General features: G+C 38.6%; 1 protein-coding gene across 1 annotated transcript in view; it reads right to left on the reverse strand.

Annotated features, from left to right (window-relative positions):
* JADE3 (jade family PHD finger 3) overlaps positions 1–25,091 on the reverse strand; it is a 141,926-nt gene extending 116,835 nt beyond the window's left edge. The window contains exons 1-2 of the mRNA XM_008060085.1: positions 25,019–25,091; positions 24,797–24,912 (exon numbers count right to left, since the gene is read on the reverse strand). Of these exons, the coding sequence (XP_008058276.1) occupies positions 24,797–24,866 (70 nt within the window). The 5' untranslated portion in view covers positions 24,867–24,912; positions 25,019–25,091. The remainder of the gene's footprint in view (positions 1–24,796; positions 24,913–25,018) is intronic.
* Positions 25,092–27,180: the final 2,089 nt, after the last annotated feature.

The raw sequence follows: 27,180 nt of genomic DNA on the forward strand, positions 1-27,180 counted from the left end.
GTCTGCAGGCCCAGAGAAAAGGTCTCCATAGGGATGAGGGGCAATGGCAGGCTGGTGTCCTGGTCAGAGTTGAACTTTCATCTTCATTTAAAAGTGATCATTCATCTCCTTCCACTAGCCACAGAGAAACAGCCTCATAAAAGAAGCCTACAGAAAGGCAACTAGGTAATTAGACCTGTAAAAAGCCCAGTTCAGCCGGGCTCAGTGTCTCAGCCTATAATCCCACACTTTGGGAGCCTGTGGGTTCGAGACCCACCTGGACAACTTGGTGAGACGTCATCTCTACAATAAATAAAAAATTAGCCAGGTGTGGTAGCGCGCGCCTGTAGTTCCAGCTACTTGGAAGGCTGAGGCGGAAGAATCGCCGGAGCCCAGCAGGTCGAGGCTGCAGTGGCCGCTCCTGGCCACTGCACTCCAGTCTGGGTGACAGAGTGAGACTCCAATTCAAAAAAAAAAAAAAAAAAGCCCAGTTTATAATCATGAAATTTATTAAGAGCTTTTATCTCTTTCAGTCAAGAAGACCTTTCTAAGTTCCTCACACTTGGGCTTCAAGCATCTCCAACAGAAAATCTTCAAATAACTATAGGTAGAAACAAATCTGGCTTTTCCTCCAATCAATTTCTACTGATTTGAAGGGCTAATTTAAAAAGTATAATGAGGAATATTGCTGTAGGACTGAAAATGTTTAATATATGTTAACAGACTAGGACTATAACCAGCTAACTCTTATCTTCTACTTTTCTTACATCTAAGATGCTTATTCAAAGAGCAAAGTTTGAATCTTAGCTACCCTTTTCACACAGTTCAGGTCACTAACACTCTAACCCAATTAACTGGACATTATTCTAAACCAGGAGTTAGCAAACTTTTTCTGTAAAGTGCTAGACAGTAATTTTTTTTTTTCTCTGCAGGCCATTTGATCTCTGTCCTAACTATTCAACTCTGTCATTGTATCATAAAATAAACTATAGACAATATGTAAACAAATGGATGTGGCTGTGTTCCAATAAAACTTCACTCATGGACACTAAAATTAGAATTTCATACAATTTTTACATATAATGAAATATTCTTTTGACTTTCTCAATCACTTAAAAATGAAAAATCCATTAGCTTGTGGGCCATACAAAAACAGGCAGCAGGCCAGACTCAGCTGGCAGGTCATAAAGCACCAGTCCCTGCTCTTAATTAAGACTTGACGCCTCACTAAAGGAATTTAAAATTTCAGACTTTCAATAATAAAAGTGAGATATTTCAAACCTGTATCTCTCCATAAACTTATGCTAAAGTTGAAGGAGGGGCACATTCTTTTTTTTATTTTAATTTTTTAAAGATGTGGGGTACAATTCAGGGTTAAGTATACAAATATTCATTATGTAGGTACCCTTGTTGATGAGGTGTGTCCCCCTCCCCCAGCAGAATCCCTCTAACTGCCAATCTTGCCCCTCACCCTGGGCAACTTCCCACTACTGACAATCCTTTTCTTATAGTGTTACGATAATTGTTCAAGGTCATATTATGAGTGAGAACATGTGATAGGTCACTCAGTATTATAGACTCTAAGTCCATCCAAGTTGCTGTGAAGTTCATAATTTTGTCTTTCTTTATGGCTGCATAATATTCCACTGTGTATATGTACCATATATTTTTTTTGAGTTGGAGTCTCACTCTGTCGCCCAGACTGGAGTGCAGTGGCCGCTCCTGGTCACCGCAGTCTCGACCGGCTGGGTTCCGGCGATCCTTCCGCCTCAGCCTTCCGAGTAGCTGGAACTACAGGCACACGCTACCACACCCGGCTAATTTTTTAATTTATTGTAGAGATGAGGTCTCACCAAGTTGCCCAGGTGGGTATCGAACCCGCAGGCTCAGGTAATCCACTCACCTCAGCCTCCCAAGGCACGGGATTACAGGCTGAGCCACCGAGCCCAGCTTGTACCATATTTTTAAAATCCCGGCCTCTTTCAGAGGGCAGCACAGTTGGTTCTATGTTTTTGCTATTGTGAATAATGCTGCAATAAACGTGTGTGTAGGTATCTTTTTCATAGAGTGAATTGAGTTCCTCCAGGTATATTCCCAGTAGGGGGATTATAGCGTCATATGCAAGGTCGATTTTCAGACCTTTTAGGAATTGCCAACAGTTTTCCACAGAGGTTGTAGGGAGGTGCACATTCTATAAGTATACAGCAAATACATTATAGTACAAACAGCACTTGGAAATTAAGACCTGCAACTTATTAGGTATGTAAAGCTACAAAACTCATTTATTCTCCCTGGAGCTTAATCCTCTCCATTCTAGTCAATTTCTAACAATCTTCCACATAAATTGAAAAGGAGCAGGAATTACAACTGTAACTTACTAAACTAATGTTAAATTCTATCTGGGATATATAGCAAATATTTATATCTTTGTGTGTAGGTCCCTATGATGCAAAGCCACTTTTTTTTTCTTTTTAAAGATGTGGGGTACAATTCAGGATTAGGTATACAAATGTTCACTATGTAGGTACCCTTGTTGATGAGGTGTGCCCCCCCTTCCCCAGGCAGATTTCCACTACTGCCAATCCCATGTCCCTGACCCCCTGCACTCCTGCAGTTTCCCACTACTGCCACTCCTTTTCTTATAGTATTATGATGGTTGTTCAAGGTCTGCAAAGCCACTTTCAAAGGAAGTCTTTTATCACTATTATTTCAGTCTACTGTAGAATCTAGATCATACTTATACTTTCAATAGCTTGAGTAGTGAAAAACCTCAAACAGAAAAAAATCCAAAGAAATTCATGTCAAAAAAAGAAAAAGAAAAAGAAATCCATGTCTAGGCATACCTAAATCAAACTGCTGAAAATAACACAAAAATATTGAAAGCAGTTGCTAAAACATTACCTTATGGGGGACGATAAATAGAATGATTGTTGATTTTTCATCAGACACCATGAAAGTCAGAAGGAAGTGGCACAATATGTTTAAAATGTTGGGGGGGGGGAACAAGTGTCAATGCAGAATTCTATATTCAACAAAAATGTCCTTCAGGAATGAAAATTTATAGCCAGCAAACCTGCTCTAAAATAACTGCTAGAAGTTATTCTCCAGATAATTGGTAAATGGTACCAGAAGGAAACACAGAACATTAGTAATGAAAGAAGAACAATACAAATGGTAACTATTTGGGTAAATAGATTCTTTTTCTCTTGAGTTATTTAAAATATGTCTGACAAATGACAGCAAAAGTGATAACAATGTGTGAAGGGATTTTCAATAGGTATAGATGAAATATGTAAGACAACTGTAGCATAAAGGAAGGAAGGTAAAGAGACCTATAGAATTGACTCTAAATAGACTGTGCAAAGCTAAGTGTGTATATTATAATCCCTATAACAATCACAAAAAATATTCAAAGAGATAAATTTTAAAAACTCACTGTGGGTAAAAAAAATGTAGCACTACAAATGCCCAAATAACCCACAAGAAAGCAGAAAAGTAGAAAAAACAGGAAATAAAAACAGAGGTGGCACTAGGAAAAATAATAAAATGGTAGACCTAAAACAAGGACATCAATAATTACATTAAATGTAATAGTTTAAACATACCAATTAAAAGACAGAGGTTGTCTGAACAGATTTTTAAAACATGGCCCAACTACATGCTATTTATAAGAAAAGCACTTCAAATATAATGATATAAGTAGGTGAAAAGTACAAGGATAAAAGATACATGATATAATCAGTGATCAAATGAGACAATTCAGAGTGAAAAAAGTTACAAAGTCAAAGGATACAGAGGGACATGACATAATGCTAAAAAGGTTAACTCATCCAAAAGAATTAACAATCCTAAATATGTAAATACCTAACAGTGCTTCAAAACATGTGAAGCAAAAACTGTAAGACCTAAACTAAGAAACACTTGGAGGTTTCAATACTCTACTAGTTCCATATATATATTTAATTAATATCTAACTAATAGATTAAAAAAAATCAGCAAAAATACACAAGAACAGAACACCACTATCAACCAAGTAGAATTACCTGACAGGTATAAAACACATCACCCCAAAATAGCGGAATACATGTTCTTTCAACAAGATAAACCATATCCTAGGTCACAAAACAAACCTTCCCAAATATAAAATAATTGAAATCATAAAGAGTATGTTCCCTGACCATCAAGGAATTAAAGTAGAAATAAACAACAGAGAGACAAAAAGAAAATCTTCAAACAGTTGGATATTAGATCATACACAATCCATGAATCTCAAAGAGAAATTTTCCAGGAAAATTAGAAAATATTTTAAATTGAAGAAAAACAGAAGTACAACATAACCCATTTTGTGGGCTATAGTTGAAACAGTGCTTAGAGGGAAATTTATAAAATTAAATGCTCTTTTGGGGGGGATCTCAAATCAATAATCTACACCAGTACCTTAGAGAACTGGAAAAAGAAGAGCAAAATAAATTCAAAGCAAGATTAGGAAATAATAAAGATAAAACAGAACTCGATGAAGCTGAAACAGAAAAAAACCCCAATGAAACCATAAGCTGGTTCTTTGAAAAATTGCTAGCACAACTGAGAAAGAAAAAAGAGAACTTAAATTGTTAATATCAGGAATAAAAGAGGGAATATCACTACAAGTCTCCCAGATATTAATAAGTGAATACTACGAACAACCCCATGCAGATAAATTAGACAACTAAACTGAAATGGACCAATTCCTTGAAAACCACAAACTGCCAAAACTTATTGAAGATGAAATAAATAACCTGAATACTCCCATAACTACGAAGGAAACTGAATTCACTGTTTAAAGCTTAAAAAAAAAGCCCAGGCCCAGATAACTTCACTGGCAAATTCCAACAAGTGCTTTTTTCCTTTTTCTTTTCTCTTTTGCTTTTACTCCTTTTCCCTCAAGATTGATTAGCAATCAAAATCTGGGCTGAGCACCAAGGCTCACACCTGTAATCCTAGTGCTTTGGGAGGCCTAGGCAGGAGGATCACTTGAGGCCAGTTCAAGGAGACCAGCCTAGGCAACATAATGAGACTCCATCTCTACAAAAAAAAGTAAATAAATAAAAATCGCAATAAAAGGATTAGCCAGGTATGGTGGTGCATACCTATAGTCTTAGCTACTCAGGAGGCTGCAGCAGGACGATTGCTTGAGCTCATAAGTTTGAGGCTGCAGTGAGTTATGACCGCACCACTGCACTTCAGCCTGGGAGACAAAGCAAGACCTCATTTCAGATAGCTAGCTAGACAGATAGATAGACAGACAGATAGACAGAGAAAGAAAGAAAAGAAAGGAAGGAAGGAAGGAAGGAAGGAAGGAAGGAAGGAAGGAAGGAAGGAAGGAAAGAAAGAACCAATTTTGCAAGATCTCTTGCAGAAAATAGGAAAGGAGGGAATCTTTCCCAACTCATTTTAAGAAGCTCTGATATACCAAATCCAGACAAATACAGAAAGAAAACTATAGATCAATATCCCCCATGAACAGAGAAGCAAATATCCCCAGCAAAATATCAGCAAATCTAACAGCAATATGAGTGGGGCCCAAGAAACCAACCAACAAACAAAACAAAAACAAAAACTCCACAAAAACAACCCAGAATTATCTTTTGGAGGGTGGGCCTCTTGTAGTTCACTTGGAATTTGTTCCTCCAGATCAGTCAACCAAAGTTTTTTATCTGGAAGTTTTGAAAAGGTTGTGTCATAATTTGCAAAAGAAACATCCTAAGTTGTGGCAGTGGCTGGTTCTTCCACCATTAAAACGCACCTGCCCACACTGCACTGAGAGTTCAGTAGTTTTTGACCAAAACGGCATGACGCTTTGTCCCACCCTCCCTATTCACCCAATCTTGCCCTGGCTGACATTATTTTGTTTCCCCAGATGAAAAAAGTCCGCAAAGGGAAATGCTTTGCCAATGTGGAAAAGGTGAAACAAAAAATGGCAGAAGCATTAAAAGGTATCAAAATTGACAAGTTCAAAAACTGTTTTGAGCAGTGGAAAAAGCATCTTGATAGGTGTGTTGCATCAAATGGAGAGTACTTTGAAGGTGACTGAAATTAAAGCATGTAAGAATAAATATGCAATTTTTAATAAATAAATTTTGGGTTTTTTGAGTCCCCTTTGTATATAAAAATAATAATACACCACAACCGAGTGGGATTTACCCTAGGAATTCAAGGCAGTTTCAATGTTTGAGAATTAATCAATATATTTAACCATTTTAAGTCTAAAAAAAGAAAAACTACATGATCATATCAATTGAAGCAAACAAAAACATTTCTCAAAATTCAGCATGCATTCATGATAGAAACTCTCAACAAACTTGGAATAGAAGGAAACTTCCTCAACTTGATTAAAAAAAAAAACTTAAAAGGTAAGGCCAGGTATGGTGGCTCATGCTGGTAATCCCAGCACTTTGGGAGGCTGAGGCAGAAGAACCACTTGAGCCCAGGAGTGATTCACAGCAACACCACGTCTCTCCAAAAAAAAAAGACAATTAGCTGGGCATGATGGCTACTCCTGTAGTCCTAGCTACTTAGGAGACCAAGACAAGAAGGATCCCTTTAGCCCAGGAGTTTGAGATTACAGTGAGCTAATGATCACACCACTGCACTATGGCCTGGACTACAGAGCCAGATCTGTCTCAAAAAAAAAAAAAAAGGGGATACAAGAAAAAGATGTCCCTTCTCATGACTCCTGTTTCAACATCATACTGGAAGTATCAGCCTATACAATAAGGGATTTAAAAAGGAAACAAAAGGTGTATAGATTGAAACAAATAAAACTATCACTACTCCTAGACCATGAATATTTGCTTAGAAAATCTCAGGGAATCTATTGTTTTTTTAAAGGAAACTTCTGTAACTAATAGTTAGCTTAGCAATGTGGTAGGATATAAGGTCAACACAAAAATCAGCCAGGTGTGGTGGCTCATGCCTGCAATCCCAGCACTTTGGGAGGCAGAGGCGAGAGGATTGTCTGAGTCCAGGAGTTTGAGACCAGCCTTGGGTAACTTGGCGAAACCTTGTCTCTACAATAAAGTAAAAAACTAACCGGGTGTTGGTGGCACGCACCTGTGGTTCCAGCTACTTGGAAGGTTGAGGCAGAAAGATTGCCTCAGCCCAGCAGGTTGAGGCTGTGATGGCTGTGAGCATGAAAAAAAAAAAAAAGTCGTATTTCCATAGACTAGCAGCAAATAATTGAAAACTGAATTTTAAAAGTCACTTAAAATAGCATAAAAGAAATGAAATACTTATGTATAAATCTAACAGAACATGAACGAGTTCTGTAGGCTAAAAACTACAAAACACTGACGGAAAAAAAAGAAAATCTAAATAAATGGAGAAACATACCATATTCATGTGATAGAAGACTCAACATATTAAAGATGCTGATTTCCCCAACTTCATTAGATTCATCAATCAATTTAACCTAATTCCAATAAAAATCCCAACAGGACCTTGTGTAGATACAGACAAGCTGATTCTAAAATTTATAAAGGATAGCAAAAGAACTAGAATAGCTAAAAAAGTATTTTTTTAAAAAAAGAATAAAGTTGGAGGAATCAAACAAACTGAATTTAAGACTTACTATAAAGCTGTAGTAATCAAGATAATGGCATTGGCAAAGTGATTAAAAACACAGATCAATAGATCAAAGGAGAGAGTTGAGAAATTGATCCATATAAATATAGACAACTGACTTTTGACAAAGATGCAAAAGCAATTTAAAGACATCCATATATACAAAAATAGACCTTCACCTAAACTGCACTCTATTTACAAAGATTAACTCAAAACAGACTTAAATGTAAATGGAAAGCTACAAAATTTTATAGGAAAACATAGGAGAAAATCTTCACAAATTAGGGTTAACCAAAGGGTTCTTAGACATGAGTACAAATGCAAAATCCTTTTTAAAAATGATAAACTGAACTTCATTAAAATCAAATCTTGCTTGGTGAATGGTGAATGGCACCATTAAGACAATGAAAAGACAAGTTACAAACAGAAAATATTTGCTGATAAATCAATCACATAGCCAACAAAACATCATTTTCCAGAGTATTAGAAAAAAATTCTCAAAAAATCAGCAGTTAAGAAAACAAATAACCCAATTTAAAAATGGGCAAAATACTTGAACAAATACTTATCTTAACAAATACTTGAGCCAAATACGTCTCTCTGATGAGATTGATAAGAGTCATGAATTTGAAATTAGTTCAACATTTTTTTTTTGTAAGGATGGAAGCAACACTCCTTCTAGCCTCTCTAAATCCTGGGGCAGAAGCTGGCCTGGCTAATTGTTTTTTCAAAAAAATTTTATTGTGAAACATTAAAGAGTGGGGTTTTTTTTTGTTTTTTTAATAACCACCAGGAAAAAACTTGAATTTTTTTCCTACACTCCTGTTCCATATTCTGAACCCAGTCCATCCTCTGATATTTTAGAACTCTGGTTTATAGAGGATTCCCTATCCTGCAGAGAAAGTTGGCACTTTTATTTTTTTGTGTGAATGGGCATCATATCTGAATTATTTGAGTTTGATATTTTATTATATTTGTTTTATGCTTCTTTAAATAAAGTTGTCAAGCTGACTCAGAATATTTATAAATTCCAGAGTAAGTGAACCAAGTTTTAACCTGTTTTTCCTGTTTCTCAGCATGTTTCAAATTTGTGTGTATTTAATATTCAGTGGTCTTGTACATAACTAAGTTTTTATTAATGTGAAAGAGATCCACTCTTTTGCTTGACTCCATTTTGAGTCCTTTGGGTGCTGACAGGGCAGACTGAAATGCTCCATTTGGACTCTGCTCTCCATTTTCATTCTGGACAACTGAAAATCAGTGGTTGACATTGAGAACTAGTGGAGCTAGTTTTTGACAAAGGGTGAGGAGGAATGGGTGTGCACAGGGCCAAGCATAGTGCCCGCAACACACTGGGAATTTGCTAAATTTATTGATTTGATTATGTTGTTCAGTAGTATGAAAAGGAAGGTGTTAAAATAAAATCTGTTAGGGAAAAGGAGGCTATATCACAAACTATAGTACATTTTGCCAAAGCTGTCAGATTTCTGAGGCAATTGGTAGCTTATCAATTTTTATTACTATAATATAGTTATTTTATGGTCATTACTAGCAAAAGCAGATTATAGTGGTAGTGTTTAACAAGAAAGAAGGGGCCTGTGTGAGTCTGTTTGCCTTAGGTTTCTTAAAACAAAGGTTCTTATAGATAGAATAGAAACTCAATAGGAAGAAATAGTTTCTCATTTTGTGAGAGTAGCTCCTGAAAGCCTTTTGCAGTGTTCTTGAGTACCCGCAGAGGTATCCAGTCTTACTCCTGTGACTATCTCTTCAGGTAACTAGCATGATCACAAAGGTATTTCAAGGTACTGATACAGCATCAAAACCAACACTCAATAGTGGATTTCAGGGACTTCATACAAGATGGGTCATGACCCACAGGTAATGTTGTAGGATGTTCAAGTATCAAAATATAATTTTCAAAATTAAAAACATGACTCATACAAATACAGATTGAGTACATGCCAAATATTTATCAGGGAACCAGTGGGATGTAAAGCTGATTCAAAGAATATTTGAGAGATCTGGTACATTTAGGCACTGAAAGTAAGACTGCTATAATAAGACTGATAAATTAAATAGAAAAGTAGTTATGCCCTATAGGAAGTTAATCAGTAATCTCTAGGATTATTTCTTCTATCAAACAGAAAATTTTGCATCTTTACTATACAAAAATCTGCAAGTTAACACGTTACTTGAAAAAGTCTAGACTCCAATCATTAGTGAACAATGAGTTAAACAAAGATGCAATCCCTTCACCACTATGCAATATATTCATGCAACAAAACTGCACTTAAAATCCCTAAGTCTATTTTTTGTGTGTGTGCTGATTTTAAGTCAGTGTCTATATCTGTTGCTCAGTCTGGAGTGCAATGGCATGATCACAGCTCACTGAAGCCTCGATCTCCTGGGCTCAAGCAGTCCTCCCACCTCAGCCTCCTGAATAGTTGGGACTACAGGTGCACACCACCATGCTCAGTTCATTTTTTGTAAAGAATCTTTTTTTTATAAAGGGTCTTGCTATGTTGCCCAGGTTGATCTCGAACTTCTGGGCTCAAGCGATCCTCCCACCTTGGCCTCGCAAAGTGCTGGTAATGATTACAGGCATGAGCCACCATGCCATGCCCAGCCTTAAATTTTTTTTTTTTAAATGCAATCCCCTAGAGAATTAAATAATTTTTGGGTGGGCCTTTCAGCCAATGCTCCAGTATGACACTGAAAGGACATTTTGTAATCCTTTGCTTTATTTTTAAGTTTTAAATAATTTCTAATTACAGAGGGCTAATGGTTTATTTTGCATCTGCATCTAAATCTTTGAAAGTAAAATTATGGTCCTAAGGGGCTACCTTTTAGAATGGTGTGGTAGTGCTTATATCTTTATAGAAGCAGTCCAAGACAGTCATTTATTTACCTTCTAAATCAATCACAGGATCTTAGAAATTATCTGCAATCCAGCTAATCCTGAGATGAGGATGTTTATCTTTAGAAGCCTTGACAGGTGATCATGAAGCATTTGTGTAAAAGGAAGAAAGAAACTAACATTACTGAGTGCCTATTTCGTGCAAGTTTATTTTCAAAGGTCCAAATTTCCTTTCACACAGTAACATGTTACCTCCGCATTTAGTCACATATGTCAAATAAATGGATTTCTTCAGCATAATTACTTTGAATTATACCTTAATTTTAAAAATTCATATACAGTATCATGTACCCTTTTTAATGCATAGTTCAAGTTTTGATAAATGTGTACAGTTGTAATTACTACCACAAATAAGATATAGAACAGTTTCAAGCATAATTGTTTTTTAATGCCAATTAATCAACAAGAAGTTACTGACTACTTAGTCACTGGTTAGTCTTTGAGTGGGGATATGCAGGAGAGTATGAAAAGGCAGAAGTAAAAAGTATTATACTTACCTCCAAAGAACTTCCATAGCTTAATCATTTGAGGCAGTTTCACATACATGAAGCAAGTAAGTGATACAAGAAAACAAATAGGCAATCTGCTAGGTAATAATCTGTGTGAGATGTGAGGTCTACTCTTGACACTGCCATCAAGTCAGCTTCAATAAGCCATTTATTATTATCATTTATCTGGTCCTCCATTTCCTCATTCATAACTGGAAGGGGTTGTCTCAGACAATCTCTAAGGTTCTTCCTAATTATAAGCATATGCGATTCAGGTAGTAGGAGCTCAGAGTATAGGTGGAGGGCTAGGAAGTTGGAGAGCTTTATGACATTAAGGTGGTCAATGGGTTGACCCCACAGAGTTAGAGAATGAGGGTATGTAGAAGGGATGCAATGTGAAGCTGAGGAAGGGGTATGAACTGGCATAGGGCTATGATGGGGGCAAATGCATGGATGTTGGTCCGGTGGAGCAAAGAACTGCAGCAGGTATTATTCTGGAAGAACATGTTGAGATCAAGCTGTGAACTACTGTGAGAGCCAGGGAGAGACATGAGGTTTGGGAAGCTTGGTTGTCTATTAAGCAGAGAGGAGTAACACTGTAATGACAGTGATCCACAATTCTTTACCAAAAACCTGCTGTGGGCATGTCCTCTAGGTGCCGGGGATACAGCAGTACAAACCCTGCCATTTCAGTTATTTATTGCTATGTAATTCACCCCAAAACTTAGTGGCTTAAAATAACTGTTTTATTTGCTCACAATTCTGTGGGTTAGCAATTTGGACTAGAATCAGCTCGATGGTTGCTCTGCTAGTTTTTCCTAGGGTTTACAGTCATCTGGCAATGTGACTGGGGCTGAATGTCCTAAGATGGACTCAATCACATGGCAAATGGTTGGTTGTTGGCCCTCTCCCTCCACATCATCTCTCTTCCTCCAACAGGCCAGCTAGGGCTTCTTCACATGGTTGACAGAGGGTTTCCAGGGAGCAAGTGGGAAGTTACAAGACTTGAGACCTAGGCTCACAAATCATCCAGAGTTACTCTACCACATTTTATTGGTCAAAGCAAGTCACAAAGACAGCCCAGATTCAAGTAGAGAAAGAGACTCCACCTCTTGATAGGAGGATCCGCACAGTCACACTGCAAAGGGGTATGCATACAAAGAAGAAAGGACATTGTGACCATTACCTACTCTCCCACGCCATCCCATTTGGTAAAGGAGTCCTGTGGGGATTCAGAGGTGGGAGGAACCATTGAGGTGAAAAAGATGAGTTTTTGAGTGGGTCCTGAATAACATACAGGATAGAACAAACTCAAGAGGAATGTGGAGAACACTTGAGGCAGAGGCAGTACAGACAGAGGGTCAGAATGACTCATGATATATTTAGACTCTAGTGAATGCACGCTTGGATGAATTGGGTAGAGAAGAGCACTTAAGAAGAGGCAAGGATGGTGTGAAAAGTTATGATTGGGTGTGGAGGACCTTGACTACCAGGCTTTTGGGAGTACAGACACTACTTACTGTGCAGTGCGCAGCCAGTGGTCAGTGACAGCCTAGTGGTGAGGGTGGGGAAGAGAGTATAGGGAAGAGGCCTTTTGCACTTGCATCTTTATGTACAGCCATCCAGAAGGAAGTTGAGTTGGACCCGGAATGTGATGGCACAGAGATCATGGCAAGAAAGCAACCTAGAGACAGTTTCCCTAAAGTATATGTGGACATCCCTTTAGAGGCTAAAGGGCACAACTGGAGCTTTTACAAGCATGTTTATTTAGAAGCACAGAAAAGTTTCTTCTGGATTTGTTAATTATTCTAGAGAGAGATCAATTTAGGCTCATAACACACACACACACACACACACACACACACACACACACACACACACCTCTCTTGTATAAGTTTCATGTGACGTAAGAAGAAGGATACAGTGCCTTATAGTACAAGTTCTGTATATATTTGAAAAGACAAAATTCCTGAATATTCTTTAACATTATAAGCAGGCAAGAAATCATGAGAGGAGGCTAGAAACCTTGGTGGAGCCAGGGAAAAGCTGCCTGCAATCTACACTGTGAAGCCATGCTCTGCGCCCAGACAGAACATATAGCCACACTTTTCACAGTGGCAGCATGGCAAAGTAGTTTTCTTTTGATAATCTTCAAAATGCACATTTCTTTTCCAAACTATTGTTTTCCCCAGGAGGTATATGGCTATTAGAACATATTATATGCAATTTTTTTTACACAAAATGAGAATTGATGTTTGGTTTGTTAACTGAGTAGTAGGCAGCAATCCTCCTACAAGTATTTGTGGAAGATAAGATGCAGAGAACTTGAGGGTTTCTAATCATTCTGCAAGTAGCAGTCTAGTAGTATACTTTCAAGTCATGTGTATACAAAATAGGTCATGGAGGAAGGAAGTATGGCATTAGGTACCAAAGTGAATAGAAAAGACAGGACTTAATGAGGGAATTTGCAGTAAGGAATGGCATCCAGAAGTTAGGAGTGGGGAGAAGGTCTCTTGCTGAGATAGAATTTGCAGGAATTTGGAAGAAATGGCCTAGTAGGATTAGCAAGGCAGAGAAGGATGTTATAATTGTGAAGAAAGGTTACAGGTAAACGTGGGTATTGGATTGTGGGTGGCGCTGGGAGAGGTAAGGCAGTGAGGAAACAATCCAGAGATGACATTCTTAAGACTGTGTGCTTGAGACTTCTTGTTCCACTCAGTTCTCCTGAAATCCCAGGTGAAGAACTGTCATTGTTGATGGGCTGTGTTATGTGAAAACACTGCAAAACAACTGAACTAACAGACAAAAAAGAAAGGACATTAAGATTCCTTGTTGCACATACTGGATTTCATCCACTGCTTGGTGGGTGAATAGGTGGCCCTCCGTACATATCTTATAGGAGAAAATTCTCCAAGGGAAAGCACATCTTCTCTTCCCTTGATGCCTGCTCAGACTGAGCCAGATCATATTATGCAGCAGTTGTGCAAAAAGGGATCTCCATTGCATTTTCTAATGATATAGTTCACCAGGGAGATATTGTAAGTGGGCATGCTGAGTTTTTTTGTAATTCCTTCTTCAATGTGCTCCTCAAAATTGAGATTTTCTGTAAAAAGTTGTGTTTTAAGATAATATTTGAGAAATCATAGATGGTTCACATCATGGGGACTCCAAGAAATCAGGTCTCATCAGTGACCTCAACAGTTAGCATTTTTTTTTAAGTTTAAAAACAAAGATTTGTGATTATAAAAATTACTCATTTTGTGGAGAGGTACTCAGGTTACTACACTTGAGGAGTGCGTAGCCTTGGGTTTGGTATGTAGCAAGCACTTAATGAGTGTTAGTCAATTCTGATCTACGTTTTGCAGCTTCTTTTATGAAACACAGCAATGCACTCAATTGTTAGTGAATATGATTCTTCAATGGTGAGACTACAAGTCAAACCGTCAAAACTGGGCAACTGGTCCAACCTTTAGATGTTATGCAGGACTCCCATACATCTATGTTTCTAAACTTTTTCACCAGTGGAGACAACTTTTGAAATTTTCCCCACAAACAGCATGCTATGAAGGTTTGCCTACCAAACACAACAACCCTATATATTACTTAACTAATTTCTCCATTTTAATTCATCAAAGATGAATGTTTTTGACAAGAAAAGGTTCTATTAAGCATGAAATAATAATGTAGTAAGTATGCCAGACATTGCTCAGCATTTTATTCTTAACATGCCATTCATTTCACACAACAATCCCAGTGGTTATTATTAACCTCATTTTACAAATGAGAAAACTGAAGCACCAAGAGGTTAAACTTACTCAAGTTTTTACAACTAGTAAAAAGAAGAAGCAGGATTCAAACTTGATTTTCTGTTACTCTATCCATTCTAGCATTCAAACTCTAACTAGTTTTACCATGAATGGTAGTATAATTTTAGCAATGTTACTCCCAGATGTTTACCCTAGCAAAATGCAAAGTTATGTGCACACAAGCACATGCACATGAATTTTTATAGCCGTTCTACTCATAATCACCAAAACCTGGAAACAACTCTAATGCCCTTCAATGGTGAATGATTAAACAGTTGTGGTATATACAGATAATGGAATACTATACAGCCATAAAAAGGAACAAACTACTGATACACACAACTTGGGTGAATCTCAAAACCATTACGGTAAAGAGGTTTTTTTTGGTTTTTGTTTTTGTTTCGAGTCAGAGTCTCACCCCGTTGCCCAGGCTGGAGTGCAGTGGGCACACTCATGGCCAGTCCACCCCAGCGTCGACCTGCTGGGCTCTGGCGATCCTTCGCCTCAGCCTTCCAAGTAGCTGGAACTAGAGGTGCGAGCTACCATGCCTGGCCAAATATTATTTATTGCAGAGAAGAGCTCTCATCAAGTTGCCCAGGCTGTTCTCAAACCTGCAGGCTCAGGCAATCCAGTTTCCTCGGCCTCCCAAAGTGCTAGGATTACAGGCTGAGCCACTGAGCCCAGACAAGTACAGAGGTTTTTATAGGCTAAAACAGGTAGAACCCAAACTAGAATCAATTATTCCTGGTGCACTAGCCATAAAAACCATAAAATTCAAGAGAGTAAGAAAAATAAAGGAAACCTAACCTAAACTGAGTCTTTACATGTCATGCACTTCATTAGACATTTATATAGATTAAAACTTATTTTAAATATGAGCAGCCAACAGTAACAAGAAAAAACGCTCAGCCTCACTAGTCATCAAAGAAATGCAAATTAAAACTACACTGAGATACCACCAAACTCCAGTCAGGGTGGCCATCATCAACTCAAAAAACAACAGATGCTGGAGAGGTTGTGGCAAAAAAGGAACACTTCTACACTGTTGATGGGAGTGTAAACTAGTACAACCTCTGTGGAAAACAGTGTAGCGATTCTTTTTTTTTTTTTTTTGAGTTGGAGTCTCACTCTGTCGCCCAGACTGGAGTGCAGTGGCCGCTCCCGGCCACCGCAACCTCGACCTGCTGGGCTCCGGGGATCCTTCCTCCTCAGCCTTCCAAGTAGCCAGAATTACAGGCATGCGCTACCACGCCCGGCTGATTTTTTTGATTTATTGTAGAGATGAGGTCTTGCTGCCCAGGCTCAGGCAATCCACTCACCTCAGCCTCCCAAAGGCGCAGGATTACAGGCTGAGCTACCGAACCCGGCTGCGATTCTTAAAAGATCTAAAAATTGACCTTCCATACAACCCCGCAATCCCCTTACTAGGAATATACCCAGAAGAACTCAAATCACTCTATAAAAAAGATACCTGTGCACGTATGCTTATTGCAGCATTACTCACAATAGCAAGAACATGGAACCAACCGTGTTGTCCATCAAAAGAGGACTGAATAAGAAAAAGGTGGTACATGTACACGATGGAGTATTACGCAGCCATAAAGAAGAACAAAATCATGAACTTCACAGCAACCTGGATGAACATAGAGTCTATAATACTGAGTGATCTATCACAGAAACAAAGAATTGAGTATCACATGTTCTCACTCAGAAGCGGACCTTGAGCAACTATCATATAATACTATAAGAAAAGGATTGGCAGTAGCGGGAAACTGCAGGGAGGTGGGGAGACAGGATTGGCAGTGGGAATCTGCCTAGGGAAAAGGGGGGCATACTTCATCAACAAGGGTATCTGCATAATGAACATTTGTATACCTAACCCTGAATTGTGCCTCACATATTTAAAATAAAAAAATTAAAAGTTAAAAAAAAAAACAACTTATTTTAAGGCTCAGGTTTCAGCTTGGACATGTAAAGCACTGGGAAGCTATCATGTCCACCCTTACCACAAAAAAGCTAGACAGACTGAAAAGCAACTACCTTTAGACAAACCACTATTCTGATATCTGGAGAGACAGGTACCTGCAGGGAGATACAGGATCTGAGCATATAAAACTGTAGGAAGATTAAACTAGAAATTCTGACAAATTAGTGGAGGCAAGAGTATGGGCTGGCATAAGAGTGTGAAGCTCCTGTATTCCACATACAGGGGTTTCCACCCTATGACAAGCTTTTCCCACAGGAATCCCACCAGGCTCTCACAGGGATGGGAAGATCAGGGAAAATCTCAGAGAAAACTACCACCATGGTGCTAGCTGGTTGTGGAAAGCAGCCCCCACTGTGAAGCCTACTCAGACCCCCTTTCCTTTATCTACAGTACAGAACAAAAAGGCTAATTCATCAGGAGGAAGGACTTAAAACTCATGGCTTGAGAACACTGGTGGATACCCACTGGAGCCAGGGGAAAGGAATAGGGGGAAAGGAAAAAGAAGCTCCAACCCTGGAGAAGGAATAGAAAATCTTACCACGGACACACTCAAGACCCAGGTTCCAGTACCTGCCTAAGTATGAGGCCATCAGATTATCAGAGAACTCTCTTCTCCTCCACCAACCACCACCTGGCAGACCAGCTACATGGTCAGTAACAGTGGAAAACAACTGGAAGAGCTGTTAAGGACAGCTCTTGGGAAGCAGCACAAAGGAAAAACCCAAAGGTCAAAATGAAGGTATCACCAAAGGAGTCAAAAGTCTCTGGTGCCTGGGCATAGCAGCTTATGCCTGTAATCCCAACTCTTTGGGAGTCTGAAGTAGGAGGACTGCTTGAGGCCAGGAGGTGGAAACCAGCCTGGACAACACAGTGAGACACTCTCTCATTAAAAAATTAGCTGGATGTGATGGTGTGTCTATGTGATCCTAGCTACTCAGGAAGCTGAGACACAGAGATCACTTGAGGCTAGGAGTTTGAGGCTACAGTGAGCTATGATCGTGTCACTGCACTCCAGTTGAGCAACGAAGTAAAATCCTATCTCTAAGAAAAGGCAAGCAAGCAAGCAATTTCTGGTGCCCACAGCAAAAAACAAAACAAAAGAAACAAATATCAAACATAGGCCAGCTCCTAACTAGATTAACACAAATCCCCACAAACATGTTCTTCTCCAAACATATCAAATATTCCTGAGCATCTCCTGCCCATGTTTATGAGGCATAACAGAAAGCAAAAAAACACCAAGTGACAAAGAAATCAAACCCAGACTCAGATTTATCAAATCCATAAATGTTGGGACTACTAGAAATGAAATTTAAAAGAACTATGATTAATATGTTCGGGGCTCTAATGGAAAAGGTAGATAATATGCAAGACCAGACAGATAATTTCAGCAAAGAGATAGAAACCATAAGAAAGAATCAAATAGAATTGTGAGAAACAAAAAAACACAGTAAAAAGCAAAAAAACCAAAAAACAATGGACTCAACAGTAGACTTGACACAGCCAAAAAAAAAAAAAAAAAAGAATCAATGAGCCTGAAGATCAAGTTTATTGATCAGGTTAATAAAAATTAAAATAAAAAGAGACAAATGAGTGAAAAAAATAGAACAGAATTCAATAACTGTAAGGCAATAACAGTATATAACATATTTGCAAAGGGAATCCCAGAAAGATTAAAAGAGAGAGGGAGAGACAGAGAGACAGACACATAGAGAGAGAGGATAAGGCAGAAGAATTATTTGAAGAAATAATGACTGAGAATTTTTCAAAATTAGTAACTTCCTATCTGTGGATAGGAAGGGTACTCCCCAAAATCCAGAATGCGTTTATAAAAAATTGTGTATTTATTCTTACATGTTTAAACTTCTGTCACCTTCAAAGTACTCTCCGTTTGATGCAATACACCTATTGAGACAGTTTTTCCACTGCTCAAAATAGTTTTTGAACTTGTCAATTTTGATACCTTTTAGTGTTTCTGATGTTTTGTTTCACTTATTCCACACTGGCAAAACATTTCCCTTTGTGGACTTGTTTCATTGGGGAAAAAACAAAAAAAGTCACTCGGGGTGAGATTGGGTGAATAGATAGGGGATGGCAGAGGTCATACCATTTTTGGTCAAAAAATGCTGAACACTCAGGGCAGTCCAGGCAGGCTGTTCATGTAAATCACCTATCATGAAATAGGCAAATGCATTGAAAGAATCTCAAAAAAAAAAAAAATTAACTGAAGCTGAATGCAGCCCCTCACAACAATGGTAGCTGGTACACTGATGCCGATGGGTTCCTAGACCACTTACCTAGCAGGGAAAGAAAGCCTGTACCACATACAAGGGGCCCGCCTTCCAAAAGATAATTCCAGGTATTTTGGGGGGCGGGGGTCCTCCCTCATACAAGAAGTTGAGAGAACACCGAGCAGGATGAATATGAAAAAATGCTAAAAGTCACACCTAGGTATATCATATTCAAACTGCTGAAAATCAAAGACAAAAGAAAGTCTTGAAGGTAGAGAAAAAAAACCCCACATTAACTATAGAGGAACAAGGATAAGAATTACAGCAGGCTTCTCATCAGAAACTATGTAAGGACAGGAAGTGGACTACTCTGTTAAAAGAGGAAAAAAGCTGTCAACCCAGAATTCTGCAGCCCCTGAAAGCATCCTTTCAAAAGTAAAAGTATTTCTCAGACAACCAAATACAGAGTATTTACTGCCAACAGACCTGCCATAAAAGAAATGTTAAATGGAATTCTTCAGGCAGAAAGACTGTGATTAAGGTGGGAAACTTGGATTATCATAAAGAAATGAAGAGCATTGGAAAATAAATAAATGAAGACATAAATATAGTTTTTCGTGTCTTTAATATCTGAAAAGTCAATTTTCCAGACATCAGCCATGGGCCAATCTTCCAAGTACACCTTCTAAAGATAGCAGCCTCAGGTCTGTTATGCTAACTCTTTTCTACACACACACGCATCACACACACACACACACACACACACACACACACACACACACACACACACCACACACAAACCCACAACCCCACAATTAACATCATACTTTATGGTGAGAGATGGAATGCTTTCCAAGACTAGAACAAAGATGCCCTCTTTTACCACTACAATTCTGAAAAAGAAGGAAAAAGTCAAAGTATTTATATTACCTGATTTCGAGACTTCCCATAAAGCTATAGCAATCAGGACTGTGTTCATGGAAACATGATAGATGCATAGATCAATACAACAGAGAGCCCAGATAGATCTACAGAAGCACAGTCAACTGAATTTTGACACAGGTGCAAAGGCAATTCAATGGAGAAAGGCCAGTCTTTTCAATAAATAGTGCAGGGACAACTGGACATTTAGGAAAATGAACCTAAACACATTCTTCATATTCATGGCTGATAGGAATGCAAAACAGTAGAACCACTTTGGAAGACAGTTTGGCAATTTCTGTCAAAGAAAGACCCAGCAATCCTACTCCTAGGTATTTATCCTAATTAACTGAAAACTTACATCCATACAAAGACCTATACAATAATATTAACCATAGCTTTATCTGAAGGAAAAAAAAAAAAACGGGTAACAACCAAGTTGTCCTTCAATAGGTGAATGAATAAACTGTGGTACATTCATACAATGCTATACTATTAAGTGATAAAAAGGAACAGACTATTAATTCACATAACATGGATGAATCTACTAAAAGACGCAAGACCAAAAAAAGCTACATATTGTATGATTCCACTCATACAACATTCTGGAAAGGCAAAACTACAGCTAAAAATTCCGAAGTACAATGCTGTGAAGTATTTCTAGAGGAAGAAAACTAGTTGGATATTTTTTTTTGAACAAGGATAGTTTTGACCAGGTCAACTTGGATAGGAGACTGTGGAATTTCACATCACCATTACCATATATATTATCTCTTTTAGGAATGTATTTAATTTTTAAAGTAGAGAAATATGTGAATATGGCTTAAAATTCAAAAGGTTTTATTAAAGTTTATGCAGTGAAGAGTCTCCCTCCTACTTCCTATCCCTTGGCCAAGCCATGCTTCCAAATTATCAGTATCTTGAATATCCTTCCAGAAATATTTTACATCTATGTAAACAAAAATGTATATATTATTGCCACATTCACTATTTTTATTACATAAATACACACTCTTCTGTTTCTTGCTTTTTCTTTCACTTTGTGCATCTTGGAGATCATGTAATATCAGTGCAATATTATACTGTATAACCAAGCCTTGACTGACACTTAATATATTACCAATCTTTTACTATTGCAAGCAATATTCCAATTAATATGCAAATATTTGTTGAACAAATTCCTGGAAGTGTTTGCTGGGCCAAATGATGTGTGTTTATAAATGTTGATGGCTCTTTCCAACTCATTGATTTTTAAAATGTCAGGAATTTTAAATTTTTGTCCCAGGAGGAAAGAACGAAAGCTAAGATTCTATCATTAGACAATTTTCTGGAAGAATGTATATCTCTAAGATGTACAAAATGAGCCTTGTATAGTTTCCCACAATACCTCTTAGGGTCTAACTGCATTTTTGTGTAATATATTTCAGGCCATAAGCTGTTGTAAAGCCTATTTCAGTTTTGTGAAAAGTGTTACTTCTGAGATCTTCACAAGCTAAGGTCAAAGGCTGATGCCTCAAATCGGAGTTCCTGGCCACTCACTTCACAATACAATGCTAGATTCTTCACTGCAGCCACAGGGACATTTTAAAATCTTGACTAAATGAAGCACATCTACAGAAAACCCTTTGTCCCTATTACAATGCCCAAATGAGGATTTCTTCTCTTAGGTAAAAACTATAAATCACATAAAAGTTCCAAGGAAAGATTGCAAATGTTTCTCGCATCTCTTAAGTGGTGGTGGTTCCCAAGTAACAGTCTTTTTCGCTTGACCACAAACCTAGTATCATTTAGTATACTAGGGTTTTTCCTCCTAGGGACTCCTTTGATAATAGCCACAGAAGATCAGTGAGCAACTAGTTAAGACACTCACAAATATACCTACATCCAAAAACACAGTCCCTTTGCTTTCTTCCTAGAAAAACCATCACTCTGCTCCACACTTGGTGGAAGAAAAGGTATTACTAATGGCAGAATCATATTACTTAGTCTCTAGAATATACTACATTCAGAAATGGGTGTTTAACAAGATTTATCAAAGGTTAAGCGCTTACATTCATTACTATTATGCATTATTGCAGTAATGGTCTCCAATTTTTTTCATATCTCCTGTATCTGCATCTTTGAATAGTCACCTCCCACAATGGCTCTGGGCTTGGCCATGAAGCACTTCCTGCTTTAGCTGATGGGACAATTGGAAATGTGACACTGCAGACACTTGAAAAGTACTTGTGCTCTGGTGTTTGCTCTTACTTGCTACTTTTTCTGACTTTAAGACCACTATGTTAGCAAGTCCAAACTAGCCAGCTAGAAAAGAGACTACATGAAGTGGAGATGAGTCATCCTAGCTTAGGTCCTTCTAGACCAATCAGCCTGCTGATCACCAGATGTGTGAGTGAGGCCATTCTGGATCATCCAGCCACCAACTAACCACCTTCCTCCCCCAAAATACTAGTTGACACAGGCTTCTTAAAAGCAAATGTGGTACAGTACATATAGAAAGGGAAATAGGATACTGATTTTCCTTCTGTGAAGTTCACCCTGTATATAAGAAATAGTTTCAAACAGAAAAACCTCCAGTACCTGGATGATAATAAATACATAAGTATTGAAAAAATACTCAAATCTTCCCAGATTCTCACAAATGTGCTGTCTGCCATCACAGATGGCACACACACACAAAAAAACCCCACAAAAAACATAAAAAATTTCCATTTAGTCACTGAAGTATCTTTATCATGATATATTTAAACCAAAGTCTTAAACTCGACAGTTCCATTTCTAACACTGAACAACTACTCAGGTTTCCAGGAATTACTTTTTCTCCCAATTCTACTTTTCCCCCTCACATGACAGGGTTCAGTGAAAGCTGAAAGAGTTCCCTTAATGCAGCCTAAAAAGCATCAGATATATGAGCCGAATTAAGCCTCCTTCTAGAAGCATTCTGAAGGACCAGCTTCTTCCAGCATCATGGCAACTGTTTAGCCACGCTAATGGTAGGCAGTAAAAACTATTTAAGACCTACACATTTGGCCAGAAACATTGCCTCTACTGGATCACAAGGTGAGACACTGAAGGAGAAATGACTCTTAAACCATTTTTGTTTAGGTCTCACTAGATGCTTTCCTGGATTACTTACACACACTCTCTCTCTCTCTCTCTCTCTCTCTCTCTCTCTCTCTCTCTCTCTCTCTCTCTCTCTCTCTCTCTCTCTCTCTCTCTCTCTGTCTCCTCCCTCATGTGATTTAAGAAAAGGTGAGAAACACTTTCCAGCAACCTCCAATTGTACTTGTAATAAAACACAAGCTCCTTAATGAGGTCCCAAAGGGCCCTGTCAATCTTCCCCTGTCTACCTCATATCTCTTTCCCCAGGTCCTAGCCAAACCTCTGTGGATCCTTTGCACATCTCTTTCCCACCTCAATGCCCTCACACCTGCTGTTAGCTCTGCCTCACAGCAATCCTGTCTCTCTACTCTTTACCTTGCTTATCCCTCCCCGCTGGTCTCCCTCTCAGAGGCATTCTACCTCTTACTTGCTGTGTGACTCAGACAAGTTACCTTTGCTTCACCTTTCTGAGCCTCGCATGTTAGAGAGACATCTATGTGAGTTAAGCACTTAGCACAGTGCTCAGCACAGGAAATGGTCAACAAATCATTGCTGCTGATATTGTTATTATCCCATATGGTAATCTCCATCATAGCTTAGTGCTATTAGCATTTAGGTATTTATTTGTTGAAAAAATAGAAACATTCCCTTGGATCCCACCTTAATACTTAATACTTTTCATGCTATTTCCCCACATAATTGTGTTTTTGTAGAAGATGAAACAAATGTTTAAAGAGTGCCTATTACCTCAGTTAATTCTCACTACCACCCTCAGAGATATGGTTTGACTGGTGAAGAAACTGAGGCAGAGAAATTAAGTAACTGGCCAGATCAAGTGGAAGAGCCAGGATTTGAATCCATGTTGGCCTGACCCCATAGCCTGTGCTTGGGTGTATGACACCAAAGGCTTCCCTAACTCATAAATTTTGACATCTGAGAGCAGCAGGCCTCAGAGAAGACAGATCTTCCCATTTACATCCATCCCAAATGACTCCCAAATATCTACTCCTTAGATCATTAACCAGGCTTAACCCATCATCCCTTGTGAACCCCTTCAGCAAAGCACTCTTCCCCCAACGGTGAGAAGATCTTTCTAACTTCTTTTCCACTGAACACTGAGCTGTTAAGGGGATGAAAATCTTTCACCTCTTATACCCCTAGCAGATAGAAGGCACTCAGTACATGTTTGTATACCCCTAGCAGATAGAAGGCACTCAGTACATGTTTGTTCAATGAGTTAAATGAAAATGTTGGAGAATATATTATCGCTGCAAAGTTGGGAAGTGGAGTGAATTTTCATAATATCACAGTTTGGCATAGTTAGGAACAAACTTGACAAGAATAGTGAGAAAGAGGGGTTTACCTTAACCACTTTTACAACTGATAATGATTTCCATATCTAGCACCAGAGATTCTACATGATTTACAAATGTGTACTTCCCAACTGTAGGTAGACTTGACTTTACCTCTGGCGCCCTGCCTCACCACCACAGTTCTGCTATACCCAGTGGCTACACCTAAGTCACTGTTCATGACAGGATATCCTTGACAAGTACCAATCTCTCAGTGATTACTCTCAAATGGTTCAGAAAAAGAAATAGAAAGAGCAAACGGTTAATAATTGATGATGTTGGATAAAGGGAATATAGTGAGTTCTTTGTACTATTCTTGCAACATTTTAATAATTATATCAAAATAACGTTTTAAAACCTAAAAAGGAATATATTTCCCAGGAGATTCCAACAAACAAAGTCTAGTGTACTGACCATGTTGGTACCATATTTTCTTGTCAGCTGTCCCAAAAAACACATTCTGGGCTCGGGTTTCCTTGTCCATCAGCCAGTATCAAGGGAAAAGGAGCTTCTTGGGTAGCAGAGCACAACTGGTTGGGACAGAAATTGAATTCATAGGTTTCTCCTTTGGTCAAAATCCCAATACTATTTCCCCACACCAGACCCTTTACTTTCTTCAGCCCTCTGAGTGCTTACCTTCCTTTTCTCAAGCCCAGTTAAGGGATCAGGCAAGTTCTTCCCAGGATCTTTTTTGTCTTGCTTTCCCCCAAGAGAAGCACAGAGGCAATTCTGATGGTCAGAGCTTTGCTACTATTGTCTATGGAAGGACCTACTGGGAGAAGACAAAAATAACTATGGGAGAGTCACAAAGATTCCAGAAAACAGAAAACTCAAAGGAGAGTTATTTTGTCTTTAATGACCACTTGCTAGTACCTTTTGATGGTTTCATCATTTCTACTTACTCATCCTGGATACTCCTCACCCCACAAACCAGAACGCTTCAGCTTTCCCAGTCACTATGACTGGGACAACAGAAATTTGTGAGTCATTCAACTGTCCCCATTTCAGGAAAAATGCCAGATGGTGTCACCCAGCACTCACCTCTCACCTATAAGGTAGGGTAAGTCAAGGTCATAGTAAATTATCCCGATGAGAGATTTTCTTTTTTCTTTGCATAACAAAAATATTTTTATTTATGAACAAAATTGTTGGATTTGAATATTTTAGGACAAGGTAAATAAGTAAAAAACTCAAGTGAAACTACACACCATTTTATTAAAATCCCATTAATTATTTAATATCTATGAACCATATGTATGGTTTATACTGGTAGCTCAGATTATGATTTGAGAATACTTGGACTTCTAGTTCCATTCAGGAAGTTTAATAGATCAGAAATACTTTTGGTATTGGCCACTTTCAAGAGAGATTTCCTTAATGTAAGCCAGCATATACCTCTATCTTCCTCAACTCCTATTTTCTGTAAGTCCAATGAGGACATAAGTGCATTTTGCCCCATGGCAATGTTCAACCTCATTTTTGGCCTGTCTCTCTGTACCCCTGATCAAGGTTTGTAAGAGCCCTCTGTAATACCATGTCTTCACCAACACCTGATGCCTCCTGCCTCCCCTACTCCCCTCAAAATACTTGCCTAGTTCCAGTCAGGCCTTAAAGTCGTGGTCAAAATGAAGAGATGGCTTTGTGTAACTTAGGGCAAGAAATGGGTGGCTATGGTTGGTGGAACACAAGGAAAAGACAAGCATAATTAAAAGAGAGGACCTTACTAAACCTACAAGCTTTCAATATCTTCTGTTCTTTATTTTAACTTTCACCAACCCGTACTTTTCAGTTATAATGACAGTAATGCACCATCACCTGTCCTGCTCCTGGGACCCTCCCCTACAGGCCAGAAGAAGGAGGGGGCACAGGTATCCCTAAGGCAGCTTCCAAGTCACTCCTGGCTCCCAGCTGATCACAAACACTTCAGGGAGGAGTAGGAGGCCTTTCTCTACTTTTCCCTACCTGTGACTAAGAATTACATCACAATGCTAAGGTCAAGTAATATGACTCAGAAAAGAGCAGAGACAGAAAGTGTAGATTCTATAACTAGACTTGCACCACTGAGTATTCCAGAATTGAACAGACAGAAAATGCAAGGCAATACCACTGGGTTAAGAACTCTCTTCCAGCAAAGGAAAGTGTAGAGAAGAAAAGGTGGCAGTGATGGTAGCTAACGCTGATTGAGAGCTAACTATGTGCTGGGCACTAAGAAGCACTTCCCAAGGATCTCAGGTAATCCTTGAAGAGAGAGTATTTTCCTTCAAGTATTTAAGCTCAGAGCTCACTTTAAATGAAAGAGAAAATGATATATATCCTATGGAGGTAACATACCCCTAGGTTAAACAGAAAAGAAAAAAGTACTCTATTTTCACTTATCCAGAGTGTAACCACATGATGCTATAAAAGCATGAGAATTATGCTACTTAAAGGGCACAAAGGCCAGGATCCATATTCCCATTGTCTATAGATGTTTTGAAAGTACTGAACTAAATAAAAACACAATGCTTTGTTCAGGCGGGACTCCTCTCTCATCCCCACCCCAACGCCCCCCTCCCCCGCAGGCTGACAAGAAGTGGCTGTAGGGAAAGTATTTACGAGGAGAACTACTCTGGGAAAGTGGATTCTGGGTTGCTTAAACGAAGTAAAGATGTTGTGCAACCAGTCTTTACCTAAATTATTTTTCACTACCTTCCGAGTTTAGAGAGCAAGCGTTATCTTTATCAGACTGAATACAGGGATTGAGGTCGCCTTTCCCTCCAGGCCACTGGAATCACCGTCAACACGGTTTTGACTTTTTA

This window comes from Carlito syrichta, unplaced genomic scaffold (assembly GCF_000164805.1).
Source record: "Carlito syrichta isolate Samal-C Ts95f unplaced genomic scaffold, Tarsius_syrichta-2.0.1 Scaffold304513, whole genome shotgun sequence".
NCBI classification, from domain to species: Eukaryota; Metazoa; Chordata; class Mammalia; order Primates; family Tarsiidae; genus Carlito; species Carlito syrichta.